Here is a 25,137-nt window from a genome sequence, read left to right on the forward strand (position 1 = left end):
ATCCCTATTTTCATTGTCATATAATGTTTCTTTTTATATGTGGACCTATTTTTGAGTATGTCCATTCTGTCTATTTCTGCTCTCGTACCACAGTATTTTAATTAGTATAGCTTTAAACTTGTGCTGGATTCTGTAAGGACATGTCAATTTGTTCTTTATAAGTATCTTGATTTTAAGGCTTTTGATCCCCCCCTTTAAACAGTTTTATTATCACTTCATCTATACAATTCAGTAATTCAATCATATCAAGTAGAGTTGTACAAGTATTACCACATTCAATTCTAGAACATTTTCTTTTTCCTTGTACTCAGTGTTATTCATACAATTATTATTTTTTCCTAATTGTGGCAAAAATAGACACAACAAAACATTCTCCAATTCTACAACTTCTATATGAATAATGCCATTATTCCAATTCTACAACTTCTACATGCCATTGAAGGCCTTTTCTATATAAATTTTAAAATCAGTTACTATTTGGCTCTTCAAAACACCTTGGTAGTATTTGATTGAATCCATAAAGTAACTTACTATATATACACACACACACACACACACACTTGCATATAAGCTGACCCAAATATAAGCCGAGGCACCTAATTTTACCACAAAACTGCATTAAAATATGCGCTGAAAAACTTGGCTTATACTCGAGTATATAGGTAGGTAAGAGTAGCATTTTTATAACACTGAGTCTTCCTATCCTTATACATAGTTGTGGCAGTTACATATCTCCTGTCAAGTTGAGTGAAGGGGTGGAGTCTAGCCTGTCAATCAGGTCATAGCCAATGAAGCCTCTGTGTTGGGCATGGCCTTCTCTGGAGGATTCTGGGAACTGCTGTCTTCCTCCTTAGAGACAGGACATACATATCTCTGCTACACTTTCCTGTTCACAAGCCATATGGAGCCATGCTGATGGCAGCCAGAGCCTTGGAGATGTTTCCACTGCCACGAGATCCACAAGATTTTCCACGCACTGGCCCGTGATCATTGCATGTGTTGCCCGAGTCTGAAGAGGAATTCATAGATTGGTGAATGACACATGGGCTAATATCAGACTTACGGACTTACTCTGGGCTAGGTTAGGATGTCTTAATGATGCATAGTTACTTCTTGATATAAAGTTCTCTCTTACACATGAGTGTCAATAGTTTGTTTGTCTTGTCTACCCAGACAAACACAATAGTCATTTCTTCACTTCTACTTTCTTCAATTTCTTTAAAAAAATATTTTCCACAAAGACATTGCATATATTTTTTATTGCTATTATAAATTGCATCTTTTAAACAATTATTTTCTTTTAAATTAACTATTTTGATCTTATAGTCAATGATATAGCAAAACAATCTTGTTAACTCTGTCTTAACTAATACAGCAAGATAATGAAAAATAAATAAGATGTAGAGGTTTGAATGGAAGGAACAACTTTTTTTCCTTCTTCCATAATTGACATGATTGCCACTATCTTGCTGTATTGGTTAAGATTTTTCATATAGTGATGAATAGAAACATTGATAGCAAACATTCTTACTGCTCCAGATTTTAAAGAGAATAGTTTTGAATAATGATTGTTATTGATTTTTTAATCGATAACCTCTATCAGATTAAGAAACTTCTCTTTTAACCCCTACCTTGCTATAAACTTTTATCAATAAGTGGCACTAAATTTTATTTTAAAACTTTTTTGTTGCTGTTGGCTTCTAAAGAGGTCATATTTTTTCTCCTTAACTTGATATGGCAGTGTGTTATGTATAGTTTTACATTTGAATACACAAAGACTGAGTACAGTGTTTGCTTATTTCTTCCTCACTCTAGAATTAAGAGTGATTCTTTTCGTCTTTAGGCTTTGTTGTATCTTCCAAATTGTACGAATTTGGGCCATCCTTTAGTTTCTTGTCTTCCATTTTTTTCTAAGTTTCTGTGTTACTACTCTCCTGGTTTGATTTAAACTGTAATTTAAAATCACTCATAGGGACCATGTATTTCGAGGTATATTTCACCGTATAACCTAAAACTTAGTTGTCTCCATTACAACATTTGTACCTTTTACCAATGGCTATCAAAGAATTCCTACCAAAAAGTTTATTTTAACTTACTTTCATGTAAAAGATCAGTCTAGGCCAGCTCTTATAGAAGATCAGATCAAAGTTCAATGTGTGAAAGAACTCCCAGAAGACAAAAGGTGCCTGTACTATTTTTATATCACTTAGATATAAAAGCACCAAGCAATCTTAGCTAAAAGCTCTAGAGTGCTCTTTTATTTGGCCCTCCCAGGAGGAGGCATGGGGTTTCCTGGTGAGGAGGAGAAAGAAGACTGGGACTTAATAAGTGAACAGGAATCTATAACAGAAGAAGAAAGGGCCCTTAGCCTATACGATGATTATGTTTTGAACTTAGTAAAGGAATAAAGCACAGAAGAGAATTTTCAGCTTTCTCATACTGTGATCTTGTTAGAATTTTAAAACCACTAATTTACTTAGCATTTAGTAAGCATTTGTTTATTTAGCATTAACTGTTTCCTGTTAAAGACAAAGATTATAGCCTCCAGTATGGATTAGACCTCAACATAAGAAAAAATCCCCACAACTGGATCAACAGATATCATAATGACAAATGGAGAAAAGATAAAAATTGCCAAGAGTTTAATTTTATTTGGATATCTACTCAATGTTCATAGAGGCAGCATTGAAAACGTGTAGCAACATACCGCATTGGGAAAACCTGCTACATAAAACTCTAAAGTTAAAAGAGTAAAGAGGTCACTTTGAGGACTAAGGCGGATGGGACCCCAACCATGGTATTTTAAATCACCTAATATGCATGTGAAAGCAGGACAGTGAATAAACCAGATCAGAGAAGAACTGGTTATTTTTGGGGAAGAATATCGAAAGTACCATGGACTGACAGAACAACAAATAAATCTATGCTGGAAGAAATACAACCAGACTACTCCTTAGATGTGAGAATGGCGAGACTTCATTTCAGGCATGCTGGGCATGTTATCAGGAGAGAATAGTCCCTAGAAAAGAATATCATGTTTGTCAAAGTAAGGGTCAGTGAAGAACAGGAAGAGCCTGAATGAGGTAGATTGACACAGTGACTCCAACAATGGGCTCAAATATAACAATTTTGGGGATAGTGCAGGATCAAAGTATGTACTATATACAAGTCACCGTGCAAGACCCTGGAAATACACTGTTTAATACTTCAAGAAATTTACAGGAAAATGACATGATGAGTTTTATTTTCTAGTAAGACAACGGTACTAAGAGTCCTGGTGACACTGTGGTTAAGCGCTTGACCACTGACAGAAAAGTTGGTAGTCTGAACCGATCAGGCATTCTGTGTGCTTCTGTAAAGATTGTTGCTAGGTGCTTTTGAGTCACTACATAGTCTTGCACCTCACAATTGTTATGTTTGAGCTCACTATTGTAGCTTGAGAAACACAATTGGTTTCTCTGAATCAGAACTGTAGCACTGTGGAAAAGAAGCTTTGCGTAAGGACAGTGAAGACGGAGACCAACTATAAGACTGAGAGATGACTGAGGCTTTAGAAAGATGTTATGCATAGGCAGTTCTATAAACCCGACTGCTGCACACTTCTTAGCGATCTCCCACAGGCCATTCAAAAAAAAAAAAAAAGAGCTGTGCATGCTGAAACAGGACCACACAGATGGAATATAGGTAGGAAGGCAAGAAAGCGCTGAGAAGGGTAAACAAATTAATTATCAACCCTGGAGCTACACAGTTCATGGTTTTTGTCATTTTTAAGGGATCAAGTCAAACATCCTCCGAAAAGTCTGTGTAAGCTTGGAGCTCTGTTATTGAATTTCAATGTGATTTTTTTCTTCCGATTCTTTGATGGGAGATTTAAAATTTCCATATGAATACAATGAAACAACACTGACTCTTAGCTCTTTATCTTCCCTTTTAATGATCCCAACTACTGTGGGTAGCAAATGTTCCATGGACTGACTCCTCCAGTAGAAAACAAGTCAGTTCCCTTTGAAGAAGTGACAAAGCATGGACAGCTGGAAGATTTCAAGGCCGTGATATTTACATTATGGACCAAAAAGAACTGTCACGTCAAGAAGCAGGCAAACAAGACTTGGCACATGGCCCCACCAGGCAGTGCTGTCAAGGGGATAGACAGTGATCTAAAGAGAGAAAATGAAGTCAGGTCCCACTCACCTCTACTGGTGCTCAGCATTAGGTCGATTCCCCCAATGCAGTTGGCTGAGCAGCATAGTGGAGACAATTATCCTTGTGTCAAATCACAGGCAGCAGCACACAGTTGTGCCAAGGATATGCAACACCACTGTGAACCATTGTGAACATCCTGTCTGGGAGCCTGAAGGGTAACAGCTTGAGACAGCACCCCGAGCCTAGTCAACCTCACATTCTCCCTTTCCTCTTACACATGTCTCCCAGAAACATAGGCCTCATCTCAGGAAATCATAGGTTCTTCTTAAGAAATCCCAAAGGAAAGCAATAGATTTGACCAAATTGAAAGTACAAAATAACTGCTCTACATAGGACAAAAGATTCTTTTTAGGTAGATAAAAATGGTTAAAATAATAAAAAAGATTTTCAAAGAAATAAAAATTCAAACAAGACATATCTTACCCCTGCCCCCAAATCATGTTAAAAGCTCAAACAAAAATCTCCTTAGTAAAAAGAATGCTTTGAGGCAGTTATTCTTATACAAAGGGGAGGGATTAAGAATGTGAACTGATAAAAACCTTTTCTGCAAAATAATAAGAAATACATACTTAAGACTTTTAAAGAAAAAAAAGACTTTAAAAGATATTTATATTATTTCACTCTTTAATTCCATTACAATAGTTACAACAACAGAAGAATTATGGACAGAATTTTCTTGTGCTTCTTGGAATTTTCAAAATTTCACAGCCACCAGATTCTGTGTATGCCTTGTTCCCCTAGTTTTCTTTCTCTTCCCATTTCTCATGATTCTTTTTTGATTCTCCTAAAGTACATGGCATTACTTAGAATTTTTCTTCAACTTCTGCTTTCTCACGCTGTACATCTTGCTGAGATTACGTTATTCACTTAGTGGTTTCTATGTTGACGACTACCAAATCTAGCCAAGACCTTTCACCTTGACTTTAGTCTCATACTTTCAACTGCCCGATGGACCCGATATTTAGTGGCTCCAGTGTGCCTCACTTAGTAGGGAGGTAGCTTGTTTCATAAGTTAGGAAATTAGGTATAGAGCGGCTGTTTTGCCTAAGGTTCTACAGCTTTTCTGTAACTGTCAGACTGAAAATGTATTCCCGATCTGCCTCTAATCACCCTGGCTCTTTCCACTAAGCCAGTATAGAAGGCTCCTGTGCTTACTTCAACCACAACCCTTTACACAGGATTTATCATTCTCTATTTCCTATGTATCTCCCAATAAACATTCATTTATTTTTAGTAGGTGCTAAATAAATAATTATTCAAATAAATGATACCCTTCAAAGGTAGATAGCTGGCAATAATTTTTTAAGCTGATTCTTGGCTACAGAAAGTAGAGTTAAAAAAAGTTTTTCTAATCTTGGAGTATAATAAATTCTAAATGTGCTTCTTTATTATGATTATTGCTAGCATTAAACATTCAGCATCTGACAAAAAACACATGATTATTCTGCTTAAATGTAACATTTTGAGCATTCTACCTTAATTGGGAACCAAGTCCTTCTGGTGGTCACAAGCTTCCAGGGAAGGTCTAACAGTGATACCCATGGCAAAGAGAAAGTTTTGGCTACTTTTGTATTCTAGCTTCTTTCCTTTGTATGCGGGTCAAGAGAGAATTGAAATTCTCTAAATGTGTTCTAAAAAAACCAAACCCACTGCCATCAAGTTGATTCTGACTAATCAGGACCCTATAAGACACTAAGGGGTTTCTAAGGCTTTAATCTTTATGGACATAGACTCACATTGTTTTCCTGTGGAGCTACTGGTGGGTTCAAACTGCCAACTTTTGGTTAACAGCTGAATTCTTTAACCACTGTGCCATGAGGGCTCCTATTTTTATTTATTCATATTTATTCAATCTTCATGCTGAACAACTAACCTGAAGCTGGACTATAAGAAAGATGCATCAGGATGGGAGGAAAACTCATTAATACATGGCAATATGCAGATGACCCACCAAGCAACAACAGAATAACTGATGGCTGAAGTTGTCAAGGATTTCATTTTACTTGGATCCACAATCAATGCCCTGGAAGCAGCAGCCAAATAAAATGACACACTGTATTTAGTAAATCTGCTGCAAAAGTTCTCTTAAGAATGTTAATAAGCAAAGATGTTACATTGAGGACTAAGGTGCATGCTGACCCAAGCTTGGACATTTTTGATTGCCTCCTAGGCATGCGAAAGCTGGACTATGGATACGAAATACAGAACTGACGTCCTTGAATTGTAATGCTGGTGAAGAATGTAAAGACTGCCAGGAAATGAAGGATCTGTCTTGGGAGAAGTACAGGCCAGACCCATCTTAGAATGGCGAGATTTTGTATCACGTACTTTGTGCATGTTATTAAGGACATCATGCTTGGTAAAGTACAGAGGAAGACCCTCAACAAGATCGATTGACATGAGTGGCTACAAGAATGGACTCAAACATAGAAATGATTGTGAAGCTAGCACAGAATTAAGCAGTGTTGTATTCTGTGGCACATAGGGTCACTATGAGTTTGAATTAACTCAATGCCACCCGAGGTCAATGATGACAACAACGTTCTTCTGAGGAGCTAACCATTAATCAATAACTGCTAACCAAAAGGTTGGCTGTTCAAATCTATCAGTGGCTATGTGGGAGAAAAGACTTGGAAATCTTCTCCCCTACAGATTACACTTTAGGAAACCCTATGAGGCAGATGTAATCTGTTCTACAGGGTACTGTAAATTGGAACGGACTCCACAACACATGCTGTTGTTAGGGTGCCATCCAATTAATTCAGACTCATACCGACCCTATTACAACAGAAGGAAACACTGCCTGGTGTCCTGTGCTATCCTGACAATTATTCCTATGACTGAGTTCATTGCTGTGACAGTCCATTTTGTTGAGGGCCTCCCTCTTTCTTGCTGCCCGTCCACTTTACCAAAAGGATATCATTCTCTAGGGCCTACCCTCTCCTGACAGCATGTCCAAAGTCTTGCCATCCTTGCCTCTAATGCGCATTCAGGTTGTACTTCTTTGAAGAAAGATGTGCTTGTTCTTTTGGGAGTCCATGGTACTTTCAACATTCTTATTCAGAACCATAATTTCATTCTGATTTGGTCTTCCTAATTCAATTTCCAACTTTTACATGTAGATGAGGCAACTGAAAATACATTGCCACGGGTCAGGTACACCTTAGTCCTCAAAACAACATCTTAGCTTCTTAACACCTTACATAGGTTTTGTGCAGCATATTCACCCAATTCAATGCATTGTCTGATCTTCTGAATGCTGCTTCCATGCGCATTGACTACAGATTCAAGAAACATGAAATCCTTGACAACTTCAATCTTTTCTTCATTTATCATGATGTTACCTATTGGCCCAGTGGTGAGGATTTTGGTTTTCTTTACACTGAGTTGTAATCCATACTGAAGGCTGCAATCCAACTGTCCACTTCATGAGGATACAGATATGTTTGTTTTGTTTCGCTGTTACATCTCGGTGTATAGAACAACATTTAAGATGCACTGTAAGTAAATTTAAGTGAAAAAAATTATTTATTGAATTGCTCTAAGCCTAAATCTTTTCTCTAGCCAGTAAGAACTGGACAGGTTTTTCTTTCTCAACCATCTGCGTCAATATTGAAATGTTATTCTTATCGATAATGTCATTATTCTACCAAGAAGAAAAAGGGGCTATATTTTAGAATGCAATATACTAAATAGCTAGATCTTTGATCACTACCTTTCAATCTAAGAGAATTTTCTGTTTACTGTTGTAGATTATATCTATTTTATTTGAAGGTACAGCAAGAGGGAAGGGACTGGGAAGGAAAAATAAAAGTCCAAGAACAAAGTTTTGGGATAGTTTAACAATCCTTTTTTTTTTTTTTCACAATTAGAACGCTACTGAGCGTAGAAGTAAGAAAACACAAATGAGAAGAAATGTGAACTGTTCTGTAACTTGAGTTTCACGTGTAATAAAAGTAGATTTTCTACCTCTTTCCCAATATTTGGAAGGGCTGAGTTGAGATAAAGACATTTACTGTTGGTGTTATGTATTGTGGCCACCACTTGCCTTTCCAGTTTGTCATACTGTGGGGGCTTGTGGGTTGCTATGATGCTGGAAGCTGTGTCACTGGTATTTCAAATGCCAGCAGGGTCACCACATGAACAAGTTTCAGAGGAGCTTCCAGACTAAGAACAGACGATGAAGATGGAATAGGCTGTCCACTTCAGAGGAATCAGCCACTGACAACCTTATGCATAGCATCGAAACAATGTCAGAAAATGGAGGCCTAATGAATAAAGCAGAACAGAAAGCACACAAAATATGACTAAAGAAGAGCTTCACTACTTTAAGAGCTTCTTAAAGTAAAGTAGATAGTAATGACATGAATGGAGTATAAAGCCTGTGGGACCTTCATCTGCTCATGGGCCACAACTCAAAACGAGAAGAAACAGCTACAAAAACAAAGAATAGTGGGAATTTGGAATATACAGAGTATGAATCTAATGGGAAGTGTCATAAAAGAAACGGAATGAATAAAGATCGATATACTAGATTTTGCACCTAACAACATGATAGGCTGCAAGGCCTTCCTCAGCAGCAAATGATTCCTAGGAGCTCCAAAGACCAAAATAAATGTATTAAGAAAGTTCACAGGGGACTATCCCCAATCTAATCTTGACAGCACCTGTATCTTTAGAAGTCAGTGTACAGCCACATCACAGCCCTAATGAGAAGGGGTGCAAGCTATATGCTTTCAGCTTACCATATATACGTGAGTATAAGCTGACCTGAATATCAGCCAAAGCATCAAATTTTACCACAAAAACTACATTAAAAATATGCTGGAAAAACTCGGCTTACACACGAGTATGTACGGTAATTTTGTTCTGTTATTTGAGTAAAAGACATACCAATGCAATCTCTTGGACATCTAAGGACAGGAAACCAAGTTCAGCCAAGTCACACGCATTCTTGAACAGAATAGCAAGAAACCAAGCCTATCTCATAAAGAATTACATGGTCCCTCATCTCTGATTCATTCCTCTGCTTTTTCATGCTTATTCATGGCTTTCTAGCCATTTCCATGACCTCATCTTGCATGTGGCTTTAATTACCTTGCAGGATGGCTGTCTACTCCCAACTTTTGCCTTCACTTTGTGGGGATCAGTCGTATTCCTCTGCATTCCTAAGTAGCTAAGGCCAGGAAGCTGTAACTACCCCAATCTTCCCAAGGATGTATATATGTGCATGTACATATGTGTCTATGAAACAGAGATCTCAGTTATCTCTGGTGAATGCTGCCAGCAACAGATTCATCAACAGTAATTGATTTAATATGACCTTGAGACAATTACTTTGGAGTCTCACTTTCCTTATCTATAATATAAGAATAATATCTAAATGAGCCAACTATTTTAAGGAATGAGCTAATGTACATGAAAATCACTCAGAACAGTATATAGTGCCTGGCTGGTATTAAATTAGAAGTAACATTCTTCACTCTCTATCTCCCTGCTTTGGAAGCAAATCTTAAGACTATATCACCCAAATATTAAGACCAGGTTCCAATATCAGAAGAAGCTGATTATAATTCTGGATTCTTCTGAACATGAAGAAAATATTCAGCTTCAATTCTTCCTAAAATTGTAAGTAAATTGATCTCCTTTAAGTTTTTTAAGGAGTCCCTGGGTTGTGCAATTAAGCACTTGAGTATTAACCCCAGTCTGATTCATGCCAAGGCACCAAAGAAGAAGGCTAGCAACAGCCACCTGAAAGAGCAGAGTCATTAAAAACCCTACAATATAGAGCACAGCTTTACTCTGAAACACCTGGGTTGCCATGAGCTGGAATTGATTTGATGGCAATTTTGATGGGTGTGTGTTTTGCAGTAAATGTGCTCACTATGAACCCAAAGGTGCCTTGGAAGAAAGGCCTGGTGATCTGCTTCTGGAACATTAGCCATTGAGAATCCTGTGGATTGTAGTTCTACTCTGAGCCACATATTTGCCATGAGTTGGAACTGACTCAATGTTTGTTTGTTTTTTAAGTCTAGTAGTCATAAAGGGATTAGCAAATCTGGCAGGTTAGAGAAAGGCAAAGAAAGACAAAATGTTTCCTGGTATCTATGCTAAAATAAAATCAGAACTAAAACTAGCAGTAACTGCTTGTTTTCCAGGACTTTCGCTCAGAAAGTTAGCATACTCCTAGACTGCCAGTGCCAGTCTAGGAGAAAGTGAAAAAGCTTGGCTAATGCTTGGGCTTCTTGACGTCCTAAGAGATCAGCTTGCTGGGGCTTGCACTATAGAGGAGGGAACAGCATGCCTTGAGAATAATCTCTATCTCCCTGCAGAAGACTGTGGAAAAGTCCCATTTGGCAGAGCCTCTAGCCAGAAATCATAGGTATAACTCACCTACTTTAGGCTTGTCTTCAAGGCTTATACCATTGCGCTATACTTGCCAGGTATGGGAACTAGGTGGTATTGACAAAATTAGCCACCAAGGAGTTGTAACAGCCAGGCTAGGACTAGTTTTGCTGCAAAACTGATTGCATATCTAGACTTCAAAAGTCACAATCTTATTGGATCGTATTACGGAAGCATTGCCCTTTTCCCCCCTCCCCTCAAGTGTGCTAGCAGTATTGAGGTTTTATTTAAGAAAACAAAATAACTATCTTTTAGAGATATGCTGAAATATCTATAAATAAAATTATATCACAATGACTTAAAACAATCTGGGTTTGATAATAGGGAAATGATGGATATATATATATATAAAATAAATGATTGGCCATAAATTGATAACTGCTGAATTTGTGTGATGGATACATGGCAATTTATTAGATTAACAAAACAAAACAAAAAACACTGTGACATTCCATCCCAGCATGTTAAGGTCAGGGTCTATTGCATACAGCTTCATTTTCACTTGGGAGTAAAATATGGATTGCCTACCCTGGCAACTGGAAAACAAGTCTTAGATCACCCTTTAAATCTTAGTAGGAAGTTTCCCTACTATCTAAACAGCAACATCCCTCAACCTACCGTGGAGCTTAGACTGGACCCAAGTTTTCTTATTCATTGTTGATTTCACTGTTGACAATGCTTGACTTATAAACATTAATTGTTCAATAAATATTTGAGTGAAACACATAAACAACAACAATCAGAATGTCAAGTCAAAGCAGAACAGGGGTAGAGTGCCCTGGGGAGAGAAAATAAAGAACCAACAATACTTTGAAAAACTTTCCAGGAATCCAAATAATTCAATCAAGTGTTGGTCTGCTCACTACAAATTCATCAGTTTGAACCTATCAATCAGTTTGAGGGAGAAAGATGAGGGTTTCTACTCCCATAAAAATTTACTGCCTTCTGCACCCAAAGGGTGTCCTATGAAGCTGCTGCGTTGGAACTGATGGCAATGGGTTTTGGTTTGGTACATGGACCTTCCCTACCGGAGTTTAGCATATATTGAAGAGGATCTGCAAGAAATATCATACTTGGCACAGAGTAATACTACTCCTTCCTCTTAAGCATGATTGTATGTATCTGAGTCCATCAATGAAGGATGATTTACACTTCCTATTTAAACTTTGCTCCTCAGGCTCCTTTCCCCAGCTGATCTGAGGGAGGTTGCTGCTGAGGTACTTTGTATACCTGCTTTCCTATCCACCAGTACTAATCACCCTTGTAGGAACTTATCCACAAGTCATCAAGGGAGACAAGATGCTCCTCACTCACTCATTGCCATTGAGTCAATTCCAATTCAGCGCGACCCGATAAAGACAGGGTAGAGCTGCAAATATTAAATCTTTTCTAATTGAAAATGGAGATCCCCCTTGGAAATCTAAGTGATTTTCTTCTTTAAAAAAAAAAAAAAAAAGAAGTCTCTAGGGTCAGTCTTTTGCCTTTGCTATGAAGAGGCATCTGTAGGATAATTGCCTAGGGGAGGAATATCTGTTTGGAGCCAACAGGACAAGAGTTGAAAAGCTCACCCTTTCAGGGAAAAGTAAAAAGAGCTTGATCAGTGCAAAAAGCGATATCATGAATTACTATTAATTTAAACATATATATTCTGCTTGGTTTATTTTAAAAATCCACTTTCAATAAGTCAGTTCTGACACATAGTCCCTCTAAAGAGTTTCCAAGGCTGTAAATATTTATGGGTGCAGAGAGCCTTATCTTTCTTCTGTGGAGCGGCGGGTGAGTTCGAACGGCCTGCCTTGAAATTAACAGTCCACTGCTTTACCAACACTGCCACCAGAGCTCCTTTTTATAGTAGGCCTCCAAAATTCAAGCAAGTGACTTTATGATACAGACAAAAACACAGTAAGCTGATAATAGGATTGAATTTCTAAAACAAAGCTGACACCAATTGTGCTTAATTTACATAGGCTGATTATCCAATATTATCAGGCTTAAAGCTGCGAAGTCACAAAGCAACGTGTTAAGCACTGTGGGTTTCCCTCGTTCTTACTTATTTTCCATTAGGAAATCCACGACGTATTTTTTCAGGCAGTAGAGGTGGGCGTCCACGAGGCCCGTGTGGAAACATATTCTAGGGTACCTGCAAAGATAATAAGAAAGAAGGGCTTACAATCAGGTAACTTGAGTCCTACGTATTGGGTATTAGAAAAATTTAAGGGTCAATGTTTTACTTCCTACATCTTACGCTGGAAAGACTAAGTTGCTGGATATTAGTTTTGCTCATAGAAACTTGTCTCACACTCTAGTCCTTTAGATATCCAAAGAGATTAAATGAAAATCAGTGAACGATCTAACAATTTACTTTCTAATCCATCACAGCCAGATTCTCAACATCTTGGGGGTCATGTTCACCTAACAGTTTACTGATTCTATCCCTAAAATTCTACTTCCTGCAGACACATTTTAGTCACATTTCTTCTACCTAGGCTTTGATCTGTAGTATACCATCTTCTTTCTAATTCCCTATTCTTATTAATCTTACCCTACATATACTTCCTCCAGATCTGTGCTCCCACAACACTTAGTATCTACTTTTATCAGATGACTTACCACTCAATATGGTAACTGCCTATTTACTTGTCTTTCTCACTAGACTGCAAGTTCCCAGAAGACAGAGATCTATCTTTATGGTCATGGCATTCAAAGGATGTATCTCAATTATTTCATAAATACTTTTTGACTAGTAAATGAATAATCACCCTCAAGTCAAAGCATTTGCCTAATTGCTAGCTATTTAAGCTGTCTTGTTTTAAGCTTAAAAATGCATGCTAGTAAGTTCAAAATCATTTAATCTAATAAAATTTATTCATGGCTTAAACTGGTTCGATCATGGTCAACTAAAAAAACCAGATGGACTAGAATTTGTAAAATGTGGGTGCCTAGGATGATAATATGAAAAACTACTGGTTGAAGGGCTAGAATAAGAGACTTGAAAGAGGCATAGCGAGTTGGGAAATTGGATTTTTTCCAGGGCTGTGTGGAAAAACACATATTCAAATGGTGTGGTTGGCCAAGGCATTGTTGTTTTAGACTTTTCTTATCCAGAAATTTGGTCACTACTCAAGGTGGCTTAGGTTCTTAGAATGGTATCAACCTGTATTTCCCTGTTCTGGTTATTATTCCGGCACCCACATCTTGCAAATTCTAGTTTGTCCTCGTTTTGATTTCTTGGTCATGACTGAACTGAGGAAGAACCAGCTCAAAATCCTGAAAGAAATAAAGGGAGGAGAAGAGGGGAGGAATAGGGTAGAAGAGTGAAAATTCCAAGCAGTTGTCACCTTTCTTCTACTTTGTGTAGGTTTGCTATGACTAAGTTATAATTTTAAGAAAAATGATTTTCATGGGCTTTAAGACAGTCATTTGTTAAACAAATTGTGGAACACTACTTAGGGCTCTCATTCTTTTTTGGGGAGAAGACAAAATGCTTCCAAATCAGTAAAGAAGTCAAAGGCTCGGGATTCTACACACACACCACAAATTAATTAGTATATACAATTAGAATAGAGAAAAAATAAGGCATCTTCTAATCTTAACACACTGAAATTTGGGGCTTCTAGTTCCAAAATTCCAGGAATGGAGTACTTCAGAAAACAGATGCTAACAATGTTTAAGTGGTGCCAACGTCATTTGAAGTCTACACCTTATATTCTCTCCCTTAATCTAACCAATTTGGAAAATTGCATTCTCTTGATCGGTCTCTTGATTTACAAATTCATCTAATCATTCAATATACTCTATTTTTATTATTTAATCATCATAACTACTTTATGAGGTAGATTGATTGCTTTTATGGCTGAAGACAACAAATGATAACACATACAATGGAATACTACACATTATTAAAGAATAATGACGAGCCTATAAAACCTATTTTTTTTGAAATCTTGTAATATGAAGGAACCTGGAGAACATTATGCTGAGTGAAAGAAGTCAGTCACAAAAGAACAGATATTATATGAGATTCCTATTTTTAAGTCAAGAAAAGCTTTTCACACTAACAGAAAAATTTCTTGATAGTTACCAAATGTGGGAAGGGAAGGTAAATCACTAACTGGAAGGGTCTTCAAAAAAATCATGGAAAATGAGTATTATAATTAAACATGGATTTCCTTAAAAACAAAACTTTTTATTTATGAATTAAGTAAAGGTTTACAGAGTAGATTCTTAAGCAATTCATACACAATCAATCTGATTTAAATGATCTATTGCAATACCATCAATGTACTATCACTTAGCACACTACCTCAGTTTGTTTTTATTCCTCTTCCTTTCTTAGCCCTCTAAATTTTGTCCTTGGGCAAAAGCTGCCCTTTCGATCTTAAATGCTTGACTATTCTAATGCAGAGGTGAGTTCCAAACCTAAACCCATAAGGGACAGTCTTGGGGATTCTACCTGTCTCTATCTAATAAGCCTGGTCTCTCATTATTTTGAATTTTATTGTACATTTTTCTTATTTATTTTTATTAATCATTTTATTGGGGGGAGCTCTTACAAATCTTATGACAATCCATCATTCAATTGTATTAAGTACACATATATATGTTGCCATCAAGATTTCCAAAACATTTTATTTCTACTTGAACCCTTGGTATAGCTCCTCTTTTTACCTTTCCTTCCCAACCTCATGAATCCTTGGTCAATTATATATTATTATAGTTACTACGTATCTTAACATTGTCCGTTGCCTCCCTTTACCCACATTTGTTATTCATCCCCTGGGGGGGGCGCTATATATCCAATCTTTGATGGGTTCCCCCTTTCTCACCCCCTACCCCTACCATCCACTACCCTCATGATATTGCTATTCCCATTAGTGCTCCCAAGGATTTTATCTGTCTAGAATTCCATGTGTTGAGAACTCTTATCTGTATCAATGTGTGTACCCTGGTCTAGTTGGATATATAAGGTAGAGCTGGGTCATGGTAGTGCAGGGGAGGAAGCATTCAGGAACTAAAGGAATCATGTGTGTTTTGTGGGTGCTATACTGCACCCTGGTTGAATCGTCCCTTCCTTGTAACCTTTCAGTGGGGGGATGTCCAACTGTCTACAGATGGGCTTTGGGTCTCCACTCCAACCCCTTTTTTTCACATTGATATAATTCTTTGTTTTGGATCTTTTGATACTTGATAACGGATGCCTTCGACACTGCATGATCACACAGGCTGGCATGCTTTTCCATGCGGGCTTACCGTATATACTCGAATATAAGCTGACTGAGTATAAACTAAGGCACCTAATTATTACCTGGGAAACCAGAAAAACTGACTCGAGTATAAGCCTAGGGTGGGAAATGCAAGATGTGAATTAACACAGAGACCAGAGGGGAGAGACGGAGCGCAGCCACAGACACATCCTTACCAGTTCAGCTGCCGGCATAAGTGAATCACTATGGGTGCTTAGGCAAATTGGGAGTCGTCCATGTCATAGGCCAGCTCTGATTGGTTAGATGCGAGTAAACAAACATTCAAAGCCCTGCAGTGTCAGTGGGACTTTGAATGAACAGTGGAGGAACAGCAATCACCCGCAAGATGTTACACCTTGTTGGGGTACCACTGACCCGTGTATAAGCCGAACCCCAGTTTTTCAGCACATTTTTTGTGCTGAAATCTCAGCTTATACATTAGTATATACGGTATTTTCTTCCCTGCTAGATGGCTGCTTGTTTAACTTTTAAGCCTTAAGACCTCAGACACTGTATCTTTTGATAGTAGGCACCATCTGCTTTCTTCACTACATTTGCTTATGCACCCATTTTTGTTTCAGCAATCGTGTCGGGAGGGCGCGTATCAATGAGTGTTGCACAATTTCCCCCAACTCTATCCAGGACCTTCTAATGTGATTCTTCTTAGCATTTGGTAGTGATATTTGGGTATCATCTAGTTCTTTTGATATCAGAGTTGTGTTAAGCATAGATGAAAAATAAGTAAACAACCAAACAAAATGAAACTTGCACTGAGTTTTTATAACATGTCAGAATAGGAACTCGCTTGATGCACTAAGGATAAGGCATGTTTGAAAAGAGCCCCTCTAAGAGCAACATCAATTCAGCTAAAACTGAAGCAAGATCAAATATAAAATTTATGTTAAAGCTTAAGCAAAAGCATGATAACATCATTGATGCCTTACCAAAAGTTTATGAGACCAATGCCACAAATAAATAGGTAGTTTACAGGTAGATAACTCATTTTAAGAATGAACAAAAGGTTAAAGATGAAGCTCACAGTAGCAGACCATCCATCTCAATTTGCAAGGAAATAATCTTGTTTGTATCCTAACTGAAGAGGGCTGACAACTGCAGAAAACATAGATAATATCATATACTTCTCAATTAGTTTTGACTGAAAAATTTTAATTCTGGCTGAAAAGCTAAGGTTGAATAAACTTTTTCAGTGGTATAAAAGCTGTTGTAACCCAGATCAACTGTAGATAAGAGCAGAGCTTTCAATGGACATTTCAAGAACTGGGATCAAGACTGCAAAGCATTTCTTGGAATAATTGTTAACAAGAGATGTAACTAACATGACCTTACCAGTATGATCCTGAAGACATAGTACAATTGAAACAATGGCTACCAAGAAGTGGAAGTGGTCCAGTCAAAGCAAAAGCAGACTGATCAAGAACAAAGTCACAGCAACAGTTTTTAGGGCTGGTTAAGGAATGCTGGTGGCAGTGGTTACAAATTGGACTGCAATCCACAAGGTCAGCAGTTCAAAACCACCAGCTACTCCATGGGAGAAAGACATGGCTTTCTACTCCCTTAGAGAGTTAGTCTTAGAAACTCACAGGAGGCAGTTCTATCCTGTTCTAAAGGATTGCTATGAGTTGGAATCAACTCAGTGACAGTGAGTTTGCGTTGTTCTTTTATTTTTTAAGGCATTTTGCTTGCTGACATTTTAAAGGGCCAAAGAATGCTAGCAGGGTGTTTTGAAAGTCAGTCAAGGTTTTAGTATAAAATGCTTGGGAAAGCTTCAGAGGGCCCTTCTCTACCCAGACAATGCCTTTGCTCATTCTTCTCATTAAGACTTTCCATGGGGAATCATTAAGCATCCACCTACAGTCCTGGTTTGGCTCCTTCTGACATCTTTTTGATTTCTAATCTTAAAAAAAAAATAGAAGGGACCCATTTTTCTTCCGTTAATAATAATAATAAGAATAATAAAAGACTACATTGACATGGTTAAATTCTCAGCACCCTTAGTTAAGGGTGAACTAAATAGTTATTATCATCACTTACTCACCACTTGTCTGTCAGCTTACTGTACTGTGGTGGCTTGTATGTTGCTATAATCCTAGAAGCTATGTCACTGGTATTTCAAATATCAGCTACTCAAGGCATTGGCTTAACTGGCCATCCCACAGAACTCTGGTTCTACCTGGGTCCTGTGTCTGAGGAGACCATCACCATACAGACCCTGACCTGCCATAGTTTCTTGGGCCACAACCTGGAATACCTGCTGTGCCTGGCATACTGAATGCAGACCTGTGAGACTCAGGTACAGAATAAGCACCTGATGACCAACATGGATGCTGTGGGCACCATGTTGACCTGCTTCTGTCCCACAGAGTTCTGCTCCTGTGGAGGGTCCCTTGGTCCCCTCAGTGCATATAAACTTGATACAACTGGAGGCCTCTGACAATGATAGGGCAAAGCAGATGACCAAGAACGTCTTCCTAAGCTCTTACCCACCTGTCAGCCTTCAACTCTACTGCTTAGCACTATCATACTACTTAAAATTTAATTTATTGTAACGTGTTGGCATTGTGGGCAGAGTAGGAGGCTTGCCCTGGATGTAGGAGCTCTGCTACACAGTGGCCCTACCCCACACCTCTGGTACTCGACCAATTCCCAACTGCTGCTGCTGACCCCACATCATCCAGGCAGGTCTTTTCTACATGAGGAACCTCCCTAAGTTTTGACCTGCTGCCCATCCCCAGACTACGCATTCCCGAGTCCCTGACATATCATTTCCCAAAGAACCCAGCCCGCTGAATGATGAACAGCAAGGAGTATGGAGAGGGGTTTCCCAACAACTGAGGCCCCTACCAACCCTGGCCCAAACTGGATCAGATGTATAGACACAACTGTTGAGGCTGGGCAAGGATCTCTTACCCTTTGATATTGCTTCCCTACCCCTTTGTCGATTGGTCTATTCCTGGTTATCTCATCACTACAGACTTTGTGCCTCCCAGTCTGTCTTCTATGGTATTATCTATAAACCGATCTCATTGCAAATAAGAAAAAAAAGATGTAAGGAATACACAGAGACACTGTATCAAAAAGAATTAGTTGACAATCAATCTTTCAAGAGATAACATATGCTCAAGACCCAGTGGTACAAAAAAAAAAAGAGAGAAGCTAATACCAACAGCTTAAACAGAAAGAAAATATTTTGAAATTGATGATGGCAACATATGTATAAATTTACTTGATACAATGGGTGTATGGATTGTTATAAAAACTGTTAGTGCTCCCAATAAAATTATTAAAAAAAAAAAAAGAACCAGTGGTACTGAAGGAGTGAAGTCCAAACTACACTGAAGACATTAGTGAAAAACAAGTCTCCAGGAATTGACAGAATATCAATTGAAATATTTCAGCATGCTGATGAAGCACTGGAAGCACTCACTAATCTATACCAGGAAATTTGGAAGACAGATACATGGTCAATAGAATGGAAAAAATCCTTATCTGTACTTACTCCAAAGAAAAGTTACCTTACAGAACGTGGAAATTATCAAACAAATAAAATTTTGTTGAAGATAATCCAACAATGGTTGCAGTAAAACATTGACAGGGAGCTTCCAGAGGTTCAGGTTAGATTCAGAAGAGAATATAGAACAAGAGATACCACTGCTGATGTCAGATGGATCTTGGCTGAAAGCAGGAATACTAGAAAAATACTTACTTGTTTTATTGATTATGCAAAGGAATTTGACTTTGATGGGAAGAGCAAAAACCAATGGACGGTGTAGATCATAACTAACTGAGGACAGCATTGAGAAGATGGGCTCATCGTGCGCTCCTGCATACTATATGAGGGCAGTCATTTAAACACAAGGAAGGAGTAGCGCATAGTTTAAAACCAGGAAAAATGTGCATCAGGGTTGCATCCTTTTACCCATACCTATTCAATCTGGATTATAAGAAGAACCCTGCATCAGGACTGGAGGAAGGCAATTTACAGGCGACAACCTGCAATATACAGGTGGCACAACCTTGCTTGTTGAAAACAAGGAGGACTTGAAATACTTGTTGATGAAGATCAAAGATTGCAGCCTTCAGTATGGGTGATACTTCAATGTAAAAAATACCCCCAAATCCTCACAAATAGACCAGTAGGTAAGATCATGATAAATGGCAAAAAGATTGAGTCTTGCTTGGATCCACAATCAATGCTCATGGAGCAGTAGTCAAGAGATCAAAGGACGCATTGTGCTGGGTAAATCTGCTGCATAAGACTATTATAGAATGTTTAAAAGCAAGAATGTTACATTGAGGACTAAGGTGCTCCTGACCCAAGCCATGGTATTTTCAATTGGCTTCTACACAAGTGAAAGTTTGATGTTGGCTAAAGAAGAATCAATGCCTCTGAAGTGTGGCACTGAAGAATACTGCAAATACAATGGGCTGTAAGAGAACAAACAGATCGATGAGGGTACCCACCCACCCCTACCCCACCTCAACCACCTGGAAAGGTTCTCTCTGGCTACAGCGAACTTTTTTGTAAAAGCAATTTCACGCAAACCTCATTTTTTGTGATAGCTGATTTAAGAGAACAGTATGTGGCTGTGAAATTTTGTTTCGAGCTTGGGTGGTGCCGCAGAAACTGCTGATGCAGAACAGAGCTTACAAGGACAGCGCTACGGGAAAAACCCAAATGGTTTTCTTGTTACAAAAAAAGTGAAATGTTCGTTGAAGACAAACCTCATTCTGGACATCTGTCAACTTACCAAGTGGATGAAAATGTTGATGAAATTCATGCACTTTGTATGAGCCCCTAATAAAATGTAAAAAAAAAAAAAGAAAAGAAAAGAAATTCAAGCACTTGTGCTCAAAGACTGATGACGACAGACCATTGAAGAGATGGGGAGGTTATTTGGACTATCTTGGAGCTAAGTTCAGCGAATTTTAATGGAAGATTTGGGAATGAGAAAGTCTTACAAGATTTGTGCCTTGGGTTCTGACTGACCAGGAAAAAGAGCATCGAGTGGAAACACGAATGAAAACATGCCGTTCTTTGAAAGAACAGCTCTGAAGCAACCCAGACTTTTTTCCCAAGGGCATCACTGGGGAAGAGACATGGTGATATTAGTATGATCCCCAAACCAGAGAAAGATGCTGTCATCACCTCGCCCCAAAAAGCTCATCAAGTAAAATCAAAGATCAAGACCATGTTCATTTGTTTTTTTGATGTGAGAAGGATAGTGCATTTAGAGTTTGTTTCACCAAGTCAGACTGTTAATCAAGTTTCTATTTAGAGGTTCTGAAAAGATCACATAACAGTGTGGGACCAAAAAGGCCTGGTTTGTGGTAGACGGTGAACTGGTTTTGCCACCACAACAATGCACCTGCTCAGGCAGCCATCTCAGTGAGCCAGTGTTTGGCAAAAACCAGCATGCCTCTTTTGGCTCACCCACTTTACTCACCTAGCCTTGCTCCTTGCAACTTTATTGTTTCCACGAATGAAGAGGGCCTTAAATTAGCGATTTGAAGACATAAAAGAAATGAAGAAAAAAACCATGGGAGTTGCTGTCAACCATTCAAACAGATGAGTTTGAGACATGTTTTCAAGAACGGAATCACAGATTTGACAAATGTATTAAGTGTAATGGAGAGTACTTTGAAGGTGATAAGGTTGTTTTTTAAAAAAAAATTAAATACATAGTTTTGAAAAATTTTCATTTTGGGGAGTGCCCCCGTGTATGTTGGAAGATGTACAGACAGAATGCACCTTAGAAGTGAGGATGGCAAGTGCTTTGGAGCAACCAGCTTAGAAAAGAATGTCAGGCTTGGTAAAGTGGAAGGGCAGCTAAGAAGAGGGAGACCCTGGATGAGCTGTGTGGACACAATGTAGTGACTGCCACAATGGGCTAAAATCATTTTGAGAATGATGCAGGACACTTTGGTGTTTTTCTGTTGTCGCCTGGGTCACTATGAGTTAGAGCAGACTTGACGGCACCTAACAACAATAACATGTCCATTTTAGCTTACTATTGCTAGGGTATATCTACTAGCACACCAGTTCAGTTCATTTTTGACAACTTCCAATTTTCCTACATTCAAATTTCACAAATTCTGTGTTCCAATCATTAAACAAATTTTACAACTGTTTCTTCTCATTTGATTCATGCCATGTAAGCAAATAAAAGTCCTGAAAGCTTTGTCCTATCCATACCATTAAAGTCAATTCTATTTTGAAGAGGCAGTTCTTCTTTAGTCTTATTTTGGGGGCTTTTTAACCTAAGAGGCTAATTTTCTGGTACTGATTATGTCAGTCAATTCCTCAATATATCTATATATTTTTTCCATTGGCCAATTTTCTAAGATGTCAATCGCTAGGGTTTTTTCTCCTCCGATTCTGTCTTAATCTGAAAATTCCACTGAAATCTGTTCACCATTGGTGACCCTGCTGGTATTTGAAATACTGGTGGCATAGTTTCCTAAGTCACAGCAACATGCAAATCATCAAAGTATGACAAAAAGCTTTTCATATCATTGGGGAAATGAAGCTCATTTCTCACCATGACTAATTTAAGGGATTGTCTCCCCTGATGTAAATATCTAAGCCTTTCCAGATGAATATGTGAACGTTTTTTTTTTTTTTCCATTTTAAAAGACTTCCTTCAGGAGTTTGTTTCAATGTGTTCATTACCCTTCCAGTAAAAGAAAAAAATAACCTTTGACTTGTATTCAAAAGAAAACAATATAATATTGGAAGACAGCTACATGATTTTCTTATTACATAATTGGCACAAAGATCTTTTGCTTATGAATTATGAAAAACATATGTCTGTCAGGAATAAAACAGATATTTTAGAGCTGGAAGAGGGGTCTTTAAAGAACAACTAAGTCAACTCCCTTATTTTTCAGCTAGAGAAACCGATCTAGAAATGCAAAGTGATTTGTAGTCTCAGGACTCGAATTCCAATTCTCTGGACTTGAATTTCTGATACAATGTTCTTACTACCAGGAATACGTTTTCCACTACACATAATAGCTCTCCAAGTGAAAATGTATCAATTTTGTTGCATCAAATGCAACAAAATGCCCTGAGAGAAGGTTCACTGTAGATTCTAGTTACCATAAAGGCTAAAATTAGTTGAAGCTGCAAAAAAAAAAAAACGAGTTTACAATGGTTTAATCAAATTACTGCCTGAAAGAATAGTGTCTTTCTCTGTTTGTTTTAATAGGAACACTTCACAAATTTGTGTGCCATCCTTGTGCAGGGGTCTTGCTAATCTCTTTATTGTTCTAATTTTAGTCTATATCCAGACAAAGCAAGCACCAGTCTTATTCTTTTTGGACTTGAGGGTGAGAGTAGAATGTCTGGAAATTTATGGAAAGCCCCCTCCCCAGAAGAGTGAACTACAGAGGACAGCACTGAAGCTACAGGGAGGTGGTGTGGGGTGGCTGCTCAAAACACACTGTAGCAAACTAAGAGAGGAGAGAGAAAGAGAGTGAACCGCAACCTGGCTCAACAAGTCCCAAGGATGATATTCCTGCTCCGAGCAATGCACAGAGTGGACTACAGGGATGACCGCACCACGAAACATGGCATTCCTCATTGACCCATAGTGCTGTGGGGACAACACTGCAGACACTGTGGGAATTGTGACTGATTTGACACCACTATACCCCAGGGCGAAACATGAAGGGTGTGCAACAGAGCAGCAAGGGGAGCAAACAATGAAGTCCCTGAGGAATCCCCAAAATAGAATTTGGGGGCAGGGTGTGACACCTCATCATATTCCTCCAGAAAGCATTCATAAAAGTCAACAGACAGACCTGGAACTATTTATAGGCTTTTCTTGTTGTTGTTTTTTTGTTTTGTTTTTCCATGTCTATCTAGATAGGATAGGCAGGATAAACAATCCATAAGAGAAAACAATGGGACTGATGGTTGGGTGGAGGTCAGGTACAGGAGTGGGAGAGGTGGGAAAAAGGAAGTGGAGTAGCCACCAAACCCAGGCATGAGGGAACAAGTGATCTAAAATCTATGGTGAGGACAGCGTAGGATGCCTGGTGGGGCTTGATCAAGTGCAATGTAGCAGAAAGGAATTACTGGGAGCTGAATGAAGTTTAAATACGATACTAGGACATGTGGGAAATAAAGGGAAATAGAGGAAAGAACTAGGAGTCAAAGGACAGTTATAGAGGTATAAAGGGAGTAGCGGTACCATGAGGGCAGGGGGAAGGTAGGGGGAGAAAGGGGAAACTGATCACAATGACCTAGGTATAACTGCCCCCCCCCAAGGGGGATGAAAAACAGAAATGTGGGTGAAGAAAGACAGTGGTCAGTGTAAGATATGAAAATAATAATTTATAAATTATCAAGGGTTCATGAAGTGGGGCGGGTGGGGAAGGGAAAAAAATGAGGTGTTGATACCATTAGCTCAAGTAGAAAAAAAAGTTTTGAAAAGGATGGCAACATGTACAAATGTGCTTGACACAATGGATGTCTGGTTTATTATAAGAGATGTAAGAGCCCCCCAATAATAAGATTTTTTTAAAAGAGAAAGATATGAAAAATTAAAAATCTTACTTCTCAATGACTTGAAGGGAGTATCAAGGTATTGACATCAAAGACCAAGCAGTCCAACCCAAACAAAGTCTACAAAAACGTTTAGGAGGTAAAGGCTGAAGAACGGAAGATCATAGCGCATCTAAAGCAAGAGGAAGAACTTCACTTTTAGATTACCTTAAAGGGTCTAGCAATCCCTATGACAAATACTCTAGGTCTAAGCAAGAGGCTGACATAGACAGCAAATAAACGTCTGGGAGTTACTGTAAAGAGCTATCTGAGTCTGAGAGGACAGTGACTGTTTTTTATTATTGTTAAAGGTCATCCCTAGAATGTCTACTCCTGGATGATGACCCTTGGCTCATACAACTGACTCTCAGAAACAAACACAAACCAACCAACCAACCAACCAACCAACAAGGATGTTTAGTCTAGAATATGGCAGCATACCTCATGCCTAAGGCCCCTGCCATACTCATTTTCCAGGAAGTACTCACTGTATTCATTTGCTCATTTGTCCTCAATACAAGGTCCTGCAGTTCTCAAGAGAGAAATACAACAGAGCAGTCTCAAATTGTTTTGAGCTCTTTAAAAAACAATAAATTAACCCTTAATTCCCCTAGCTTCTTTCACATGGAGGAAAGGTGTACTTTGTTCAAATCCAATGAAATTACAGAATCTAGACCCACAGGAGTAAAGTTAGGAGTGCCCAATGACTTGCTGCAA

At 38.5% G+C, this 25,137-nt stretch overlaps 1 protein-coding gene and 1 non-coding gene across 2 annotated transcripts in view; both read right to left on the reverse strand.

Annotated features, from left to right (window-relative positions):
• The window catches only part of EIF2B3 (eukaryotic translation initiation factor 2B subunit gamma), a 120,902-nt gene that overhangs the window by 31,638 nt on the left and 64,127 nt on the right, over positions 1–25,137 (reverse strand). The window contains exon 6 of the mRNA XM_075555518.1: positions 12,659–12,748. Coding sequence (XP_075411633.1) covers positions 12,659–12,748 — 90 coding nt within the window. The remainder of the gene's footprint in view (positions 1–12,658; positions 12,749–25,137) is intronic.
• Positions 23,072–23,173, reverse strand: LOC142438264 (U6 spliceosomal RNA). The gene has a single exon (XR_012782678.1). It is a non-coding gene; the product is annotated as a U6 spliceosomal RNA (small nuclear RNA).

This window comes from Tenrec ecaudatus, chromosome 1 (assembly GCF_050624435.1).
Source record: "Tenrec ecaudatus isolate mTenEca1 chromosome 1, mTenEca1.hap1, whole genome shotgun sequence".
Taxonomy (NCBI): domain Eukaryota; kingdom Metazoa; phylum Chordata; class Mammalia; order Afrosoricida; family Tenrecidae; genus Tenrec; species Tenrec ecaudatus.